This window comes from Pollachius pollachius, assembly GCF_949987615.1.
Source record: "Pollachius pollachius genome assembly, contig: scaffold_174, whole genome shotgun sequence".
NCBI classification, from domain to species: Eukaryota; Metazoa; Chordata; class Actinopteri; order Gadiformes; family Gadidae; genus Pollachius; species Pollachius pollachius.
This window is the reverse complement of record NW_027641443.1, coordinates 5,001-15,000: the sequence shown is the minus strand read 5'-3', so window position 1 is coordinate 15,000 and position 10,000 is coordinate 5,001. Positions and strand designations below refer to the sequence as shown.

At 50.9% G+C, this 10,000-nt stretch overlaps 1 protein-coding gene across 1 annotated transcript; it reads left to right on the top strand.

Annotated features, from left to right (window-relative positions):
- Positions 1 to 7,341: 7,341 nt before the first annotated feature.
- Positions 7,342 to 9,458, top strand: LOC307091593 (uncharacterized protein; the record flags this gene model as incomplete). Its single annotated transcript, XM_079759223.1, has 2 exons — positions 7,342 to 8,186; positions 9,367 to 9,458. Coding segments are annotated over exons 1-2 (762 nt in total), but the record flags the coding sequence as incomplete, so codon positions are not given.
- Positions 9,459 to 10,000: the final 542 nt, after the last annotated feature.

Sequence of the window (10,000 nt, the reverse complement as noted above, 5' to 3'; positions counted from 1 at the left end):
AGTGGCACAGACTGGGAAGTGGCTTCTCAAACTTTAGAGCCAACATATTGACCACAGTCAGAGTTCTGGTTTAGTTTTAGTAAACACCATAATTAGAGTTTAACAATTATCTTCCTACATTGTTAAAGGGACCCTGGCGGCGGGCTTATTATCCACGCCTGGCATTCGGCCGTGACCGTGAGCCCTTTGAAAAATGGATTGCGGAAGAGATAAGAAATAATTTATGTTCCTATCACTGCCTCGCACAAATATGGCAGTGGAATATAGTGCCAATAACTCCCAGAAACTCACGCAGGCTAGCTATCGTTTACTGCACCAGTGGTTAATGGTACAGCGGGAGCGAAAGAGGACGCAATGCATCTTATGCCAGGAAGACCGGGCCCGCTACGCGCTGGCCCGGCCATTATCACCATAAGATAAGGAGCAGAGAGCGATTACAGGCGGAGGAGGAAGGATCCGGAGAAAGTTGGTGTAATTATTAGTAGTAGTGGAAGAGGTGTGCCTACCGGGTTACTAGACTGTAATAAACTATATCGGGAAGTGCGCTTTGTGTTTGGGTCGAAAATACTGTTTTGTGTTTCTCTGTTTACATCTATGTGTGTGTCTGTGCATGTTTCATGTGTATGTGTGGATACGTGTGTTTGCTTCTGTAAGTGTGTGTGTGCGTGTGTATGTGTGTGTGTTGACTTATGTCTGTACGCGTGTTCAGTTGGTTTCTCTAAGTGTGTTTGTGTCTTTCAAGTGTGCGGTATGTGTGTGCGCGTGTGTTCCTCTGTGTTTTCACGTTTGCGCACTATGTGTGCGCGTCTTTGCATGCGTGTATATGTGTGTGCTTCTGTGTGTTTTCAAGTTTGTTGCTGTGTATCTTTCAATGTTTGCGTGTCTGTGTGTGTTCACGTTTGTGTTTGCATCAATGCATTCACAAGTTTGCGCTGGGTGTCAATGTGTTTTTAAGTTTGTACTGCTTGCGTAAGTGTGTGTGTCTATGTGTTAAGTTTTTGCTGTGTGTGTGTGTGCGTGCGCAAGTCTGTGTACAGAAAAAACGAACAGAGCTGGATGTCTGGGGGGGGTCCTGGGGGTCGGGTGTCCGCTCGTCTCTGTGGGGGCGCTGACAGACTGGGCTCTAAAAGGAAACCCCCCCCCCCCCCCCCCGGCAGCACGGGGGGGGGGGGGGGGGGGGGGGGGGGGGGGTCAGAGGCAGCCGGGTGACCCCTCCTGCTCCGGAGGGGGGGTGTAGGATCCCCCCCCAACACCTCCACCACCACCCCCACCACCACCACCACCACCACCCCCCAACACCACCACCACCACCACCCCCCAACACCACCACCACCACCACCCCCACCAACACCACCACCACCACCACCACCACCACCACCACCCCCCCCAACACCACCACCACCACCACCACCACCCCCCAACACCACCACCACCACCACCACCACCACCACCACCACCACCACCACCACCACCACCACCCCCCCAACACCACCACCCCCCCAACACCACCACCACCTCCACCACCTCCAACACCACCACCACCACCACCACCACCACCACCACCCCCCCAACACCACCACCACCACCACCACCACCACCCCCCACCACCACCACCACCACCACCTCCACCACCACCCCCCAACACCACCACCACCACCACCCCCCAACACCACCACCACCACCACCCCCACCAACACCACCACCACCACCACCACCACCACCACCACCCCCCCCAACACCACCACCCCCCCAACACCACCACCACCTCCACCACCTCCAACACCACCACCACCACCACCACCTCCACCTCCACCACCACCCCCCCAACACCACCACCTCCACCTCCACCTCCACCACCACCACCACCACCACCTCCACCACCTCCAACACCACCACCACCACCACCACCACCCCCCAACACCACCACCACCACCACCACCTCCACCTCCACCACCACTCCCCACCACCACCACCACCCCCCAACACCACCACCTCCACCTCCACCACCACCACCCCCCAACACCACCACCACCACCACCACCTCCACCTCCACCACCACTCCCCACCACCACCACCACCCCCCAACACCACCACCTCCACCTCCACCACCACCACCCCCCAACACCACCACCCCCACCACCACCACCCCCCAACACCACCACCACCCCCCCCAACACCACCACCACCTCCACCACCTCCACCTCCACCACCTCCACCACCACCTCCAACACCACCACCACCCCCCAACACCACCACCACCACCACCACCACCACCACCACCCAACACCACCACCACCACCACCACCTCCACCTCCACCACCACTCCCCAACACCACCACCACCACCACCACCAACACCACCACCACCACCACCACCCCCCAACACCACCACCCCCACCACCACCACCCCCCAACACCACCACCACCGCCCCCCTGTTCCAGACCTGTTGTTCTATGGGGTCGTGCTCTGAGACAGTCGGAGGTCGGATGGCTCCATGGTACCTGTGGCTCCGACCAGAAGATTAAAACATAAATTAAGAATTGTAAAAAGAAGTAGGCTAGGAATTGACCTTCAGTGGATGTGAGACCACACAAGTTACCGAAAGAGTCCTTCCTGTATTCTGAGTCATGTGTGATGATAAATTCATTTATAAGAAATGGTGTTGCATGGAGGAGGGATATATAACACTGTGCGTTGATCAGTTGACATTATACACATTACGAGTTTGGCATATTTACATTCACTTCAGACAAGTAACTAAATGGATTTACAGTATAATGTTTACCATAATATTGCGTATGATTCCTCGCTGAAATTTAAAGATGGCCTCACAATGTTTTATTCTATTAAATGTTTTTCATTTCCTTTCTTTCTTTTTTTTTTCTTTCCTCCTTCCTTTCTTTTCTCCTTTCTTTCTCCCTTCGCATAACTCCATAATGCGTTCGCGCTCCGCTTTAAATAGTTAATTACTCCGGTCCCGTCTCCGACGTGTCTGGGTATCGATGGGAGAAACAGAAGCAGAGACGCCTCGCTTTTTTTTTCTTCTCCAATAGGAGAGAGGCCCTATATATTTTGCAGTTCGTGTCTGAAAGGCTGGCTCCAAGCGCTAGGGGTGGGCCCTCGCTCTCTGATGGTTTTCCAGTGAGTATTTGTCAGGTCAGACTGTGCACCGCCCGGCGGTCTCCGCTCCTCTCCCCGGGTTATTTATTACCTCTCTCCCCCGCCGGCAGCGCTGCGGCTCCGGGGCCGCTGCCAACAACGGCACAGAGGCGAGGGCCGCATTAGGGAGGCTCCCGACGGACGGCGCACAATCAATGCGTTCTTGAAATAGACCCGGAATATGGACAGCGCTCAATGTTCCACATGCAGGAAATACGCATCGTTCTTTTGCTGTATACTTGATGGGAATACCAAAATAAACAAAACGCACTGTAGCCTAACCATGCTTACGTTTAAGAAATCAAATCACAATTCAGTAATCATTTAGCGTGAAATGACCCTACACAATTCACCCCTAGTGAACTCCAGCCCGCTGTTTGTGGTTGATCTTAAAATGGAGGACGTTGTAGGGCCTCCATTAGGCCTACGTTCAATAGAAGGGTGAATTAAACATTAGTCTGCCTCCACTGAGGTGAGTGGGTGCATCCGGCTCTGCATGGGCGTGCCCTGAACACAACAACCGTTAAAAGTAATATCTGAAATCTTGCCAGGTCCAAAAAAAACGTGAGTACGATCTCTCGCATCTTGTTTTCCTCCTCCTCGTAGGCCCGGGCGTGGAGGTAGAGCTCGCTGAAGGGAACCCCGGCGTTACGATCAGCCCTTTGTTGTGGATAGCGAAGGAGTCTGCGCTAAGTACACCCGCCGTAAACATGGGTGGGGGTCCCCATAATGACTTATTGTTTCCTAGGGGTATCCTCAACCTTCACACACACACACACACACACACACACACACACACACACACACACACACACACACACACACACACACACACACACACACACACACACACACACACACGCGCGCGAGATGGGGTTTCCACAGAGAAGCAGAGTGGGCGTGGTGTTGGTGGTTGAGGTTGAAGAGATCGAGAGAGAATCAAAGTAGGCTTCGAGAAAATGCGTGTTCCCCTAAGCTGTGTATTTATAGCAATTGTATCGCCTCGAAAAATGTCAACCCGTTTTCTTTTCATCTGAGGTGTTGCTACACTTGACGTGGGCTTTTGTTTTTCTTTTAACTGTAGTTTGAATGGAAACATGCAATTTGAACTTCGGATGTGTTCCAATACAGTCGTTCTGAATTCAGAAAAAGAATATTCGGAGTAAACAAATCATGGACTCCCCATTAAGGGCAGGGCACTAGTGTAGGCGGTTTATTTAATCGTTATCTTTTTCACCAATTTGTTGAAATGCTCCTAACCTAGCAACAGCGATTTGTCAATCATATGCTCCGACATAAAAAGGAAAAAAATCGTGTATCTGTGGCTTTTGTAGCCCTGTAATTACCCCGTCAAATAATTAAATTTGTCTCAAAATAAAATGATTGGAAAGCCTGTCCAGCTGTCTGTCCATCTACCGGCCTCCAGCAGCTCACTGCACCGGCCAGAGTCCTCCACAAGGCCAGGAAAACCTACTGCCAGCTAGCAGGCTAGCACGCTAGTCCTGTGTTTGGTACAGCGGCTCTGCAGGAGCCTGGAGGAAGGGAAGGGATTGGGCGCTTGGATGCTCTCAACATTGAGCTTAGTCTGGTTGGTTTCTCCAGATTGCCGATTTCAGCTTAGCTCTATTATTCCAACACTATAGCCTATAAACATGAACAACATTATAGCCTATAAACATGAACAGCAGAAGCTGTTGTCACACATTGTACTACACATTGGTTATTGCTAGTCCTCCAAAGGTGACAATCATGCATGTGAAGAACATGAGGGGACACTGAGAGAAAGGATATGGATACACATTAACTACTGTTAGTTAACACTGTTGAACTAGAACAACACGTTACCTAACCCTAACCCCAACTGATGACAGGCCGTAAGATAGCTAGTCAGGGAACAGTCAAGTACTAATTGGTTTGTTGTATCTTTCTGATCTGTTTGCTTTTCTTTGAGGTTGAATCTAGGCTGAAACCATCACTTCCTGTGAACATACGATTGTCTACCAATGCTCTATACCAACTGAACAGTTCATTCTAGCTTTATGAATTCATAAACATTCTATTACTCCCCAATGTGTAGACCTTCTACCATATCCTCCCTCTATTGTTGTCATGTATGCTACTTGAATCCTTGAATAGTATTTTAATTTGCATTCAGAAAGCCTTTTGTGCGGAAGCCTGAGAAGCGTTCTATGAACGAACTTCATCCCGAATACATTTCATATTATTCCTTTGGCATCAGCGTTCCCAGTGTTGTACTATAGAACCAGGAACGCTGATGCACCTGGGAAGCTAGCTCACATCGAGGTAGCGCCGCAGCTCGTGTTAGCTAAACGCCCCCTGTTGGTGAGCGCTGGTAAGGCGGTCTAGAAGTGGAACCAGTGGAGCCAGTGGAACCAGTGGAGCCAGTGGAACCATTGTAACCAGTGGAGTCAGTGGAACCAGTGGAACCAGTGGAGTCAGTGGAACCAGTGGAGTCAGTGGAACCAGTGGAGCCAGTGTTGCCAGTGGAACCATTGTAACCAGTGGAACCAGTGGAACCAGTGGAACCAGTGTAACCAGTGGAACCAGTGGAACCAGTGGAACCAGTGGAACCAGTGGACCCCGCCGTGGGGCTGCCCCCCACCCAGCGCCACATCCCTTGCGGTGCGGTGTGCCTCCTTCCTGTGTGTGTCAGGGCGGGCGGGGTGGGGGGGCAGGCTCTGATTTACAGGCTCCTGACAAACGGCTCCGGACCCCCCCCTGAGTGCTATCCCATGTGTCGGGCCGTCCACCTGGGTGGGTTAGCCTGATGGAGGTCAGATGTGGTCCAGGAGCCCCCCCCCCCACACACACACACACACCACACACCACACACACACACACACACACACACACAGACACTCACTCACACACACACAGACACATACAACCACACAAACACACACACACACACACTCACACACACACACACATACAACCACACACACACACACACACTCACACACACACAGACACATACAACCACACACACACACACACACACACACTCACACACACACACACATACAACCACACACACACACACACACTCACACACACACAGACACATACAACCACACACACACACACACACACAGACACTCACTCACACACACACAGACACATACAACCACACAAACACACACACACACACACTCACACACACACACACATACAACCACACACACACACACACACTCACACACACACAGACACATACAACCACACACACACACACACACACACATGCATAGCCCTGGTTCCAATGGAGGTCCTCAGAGCGACTCACAGCAGAGCATCATGTTGGATCTCAGCCCTGGCGGAAGGTGTTGGGAAGGGATGATTCATTTTAAGGGGATTGAGTAACATTGTTATGTGGAGGGTTAAGATTAAATGCCCATAACGTTTTCTGAAGAAGGACGAGAATAAACTTTAGTCAGTTTACCCAAGAACCCTGAACTGGAACCTGAAGAACATAAAACAGATTATGTGAAAAACATTTTTTATTTATGAAATGTGAAATTGCTTTCCAAGTAACGCTTCAACCATACACAGCTATTGTTTGTGTCATTACATTTCCAGCAAACCCTTTCAATCAGTCGTTGCGTCCTAACTGGTTAACAACGCCTACTCTCCACCGGGTGTTGCTCAGAAGGCGCCGTCCCTCGCGAACCCCCTCCCCCGTGCGCCCCCCCCCGAGCCGCCGCTGTTTAAATGGGCCAAGTTGAGGAGCGGCGGAGAGAGCAAATCTTGTTTGGTCTGGGTCCATGAACTTCAGCGTGACTTTAACGACGTACACAGGGTTAAATACAATGGTTTCAAAAGTTTAACGAAATGTCTTTCTTTGGCCCAACTTAAGATATTTCGCCAATAATATATATTTTTTTCCTGAGTTTGCTAAACCCCGGATGTGTGTAGGCTGCACATCTAGTTTAAAAGCCTCTCATATCTGTATGAATAAATACAAAGCATATACTCGATATATTTGTAATTCTTCATCGTCAATCAAAATTCCATTCCAAGCACGACTAAACCGCCCCCTCAAAAAGAAATAGGTGTTATTATTTTTTTTACTGCCTTGTCATTGCCGCCCCCCCCCCCCCCCCCCCCTATATGTAGTAGCCTTGCACTGAATGTGTTTTATTAAACATCCGGCATCAACATCCCAGTGGACGGAGAGCGGCGCCATGACGGGTCAGCGATCATCACTGTAGGTAGCGTAACCGCGGCTCGTGCTCGGGGGGGCAGGTCAGGTATTACCAGCGCGAGGCTGATTAAACGTGGGAGGCAGGGCGCGCGACGAGAGCCTTCATGCGGACGGAGCTGAGAGGCTCGTGGAATGCGCGGCTACCGCGAGCTGGAAACTAGTGAATGGAATCAGTCTGGGAAGTTCACCGAGACGCTGTCACGAGGCGACAGGGGAGCCCCGCGCACAACAAAGTGGCGCGTCTGCAAGTCTGGGAGCGAGCGACTCAGCGGCGAGGGCGAGAGGACACTCAAGTGGGAGCGGGCGGGCGGCAAATCACTTGTTACCGGCGTTCGTGCTCCCAGCAACATGCCTGCCATTAAAAAGGAGCGACTGGACGGGGAAGAGATGGCACTGACTGCGTTTAACCAGTCCGAATACCTGGCCCCTTTAAACGCCACCGCTATCCCCGTGGTGACCCCGCATCCGCCACAGTACGACCACATCTTCGCCCATCATCACGCGTACTTGGGGCTCCACGACTCGGCGCTTCACCGCCAGCACCTCCACCACAACACGGAGGACTTAATGCTGGAGCGGTTCTCCTCCATCCCCGACTTCCAGCCGTTCTTTGACAACGGGGAGCCCTGCATCGAGGTGGAATGCGGGGAAAACAAAGCGCTGCTTTACATCAATAAGCTGTGCCAGGGCAGTAAGGGACCATCCATTAAGTACCGCGGCGAGTGGCTCACCCCCAACGAGTTCCAGTTCGTCAGCGGACGGGAGACCGCCAAAGACTGGAAACGGAGTATAAGACACAAAGGTAAGGCACATTCGCTCGGCTTTTTGTTTTGCTGTTGTTTTGTCAGACGTTTTGTTGCGAGGGAACACTTTTTTATTCTTTATTGGAGAGAGAAACCGCTGATGTGGATTCGGTGGAGCGGTAGGGTTCGTGATGAAAGGGTTACAGCGCACGGGGCGTCCGTGCGTAGGGACACGGAGGAGAGGGCGCATACCCGGGCAGGAGCCGGACGATCCTCCGTGGGCTCTGGCGCACACCTCAGAGAGCGGCTGCTTACCTAAAGCGGATCATCTTGAGAAGGCGACACGAGGATATAATGGGTGAAAAGACAAACACGTATTGAGTGACAGCTTTATTTTTACTTTGTAGGCCTATTGCTTTGACTGCACCGTTTAGCCGATGTCAGCTGCGTTAATTTTAAGGGATTTTAAGGATAGCACGCCTTGTTAGAGTTTTCCTAAAATAATATAGGATTTCAAAATATATATTTTGGATTTACGAGCCAAATCGGGGATGAGTTAAGATTAGATTGTGATGGTTTTGCCAGATTATATTTTGTTTAAGTATTGTTTTGAGTAGTATAGGCTAATATGCGTTATGCAGTGATAATATGTACATCGCAATAGAATGTTTCGTTGTTGTTTTGTTGTTATTGGAGTGTATTATATTGTATGGTTAATAGCCGATGTGTGGCCCACTCCCCTTCCCAGCCCGCCCGAAGTGCACACGCGGACACAAAAGCTTCCCCATGCAGAACTGATAGGAACGGCTCTGAGATGTGTTGGGGGAGAGAGGGGTGATACCCCTAGGTCAAATATGATAGCCTAATAGTTACATGTCCACACACACACACACACACACACACACACACACACACACACACACACACACACACACACACACACACACACACACACAGACACACACTGCTACAGACCGATAACAGCAGTTTGTTCGACCCACAGAGGGGACCATGTAATGGCACAGTGCAGTCCGTCTTGGGGTTTCAAACGTTTTATTTATCTTTACATGTTGACGCATGGCTTGCGCACCAGAGTCATACATCACCATAGCAACACAGACGGCGTCGGCGTTGTCTGCGTGGCGGCGGGTCGGGCTGGCGGTGAGGGCGCCCGCTGGTCTGACCCGGCCCCCCCACAGTACACCCTGTCTTACCCTCTCCTGTCTGCTTCTCTTGCAGGGAAGAGTCTCAAGACTCTCATGTCCAAAGGGATCTTACAGGTGCACCCCCCCATCTGCGACTGCCCTGGATGTCGGATCTCGTCCCCTGTGGTGAGAATCCAGAGTTCATATTCTCCTCTATCGTTGGCCAAAACTAGGAAGAACCAAAATGGCGGCATGTTTGGATTGCCCATGCGAGCGTACACTTGGGGTCATTCCTCAGTGAAACATTGTGTTATCAATACTGTGTGTACATCGGGGAAGGGGTGTGTAAAGTGTGCATGTTTGAGACATGTTGACCCCTGTGTTCGGGACAACCCCGTCACGATGTTAATGTGTTGTTTCAGTCACACTCACATCAATGTCAGCCGAGAGGTATCATATACATCTTAATGTGTAATGAGCTAAAAAAGTCTTACGCTCAACCTCCGACCAATGTCCAAGTATTGATGCCATAATTCATGCATGTTAGGATTCAACATCTAAAACTAGAAGTTCTTGTTATCAGGTGATTTAATTCTGGGTGATAATGTATAGAAAAGGCTGGATGTGTTTGGGCCATCTAAGATACAGGCGGTGAAGGTCAACTAAGGAATTGAATGTGAAATAGTTAAATCATCGGCATATTGTGAACAGCCAGCGGCCCGCCGCAG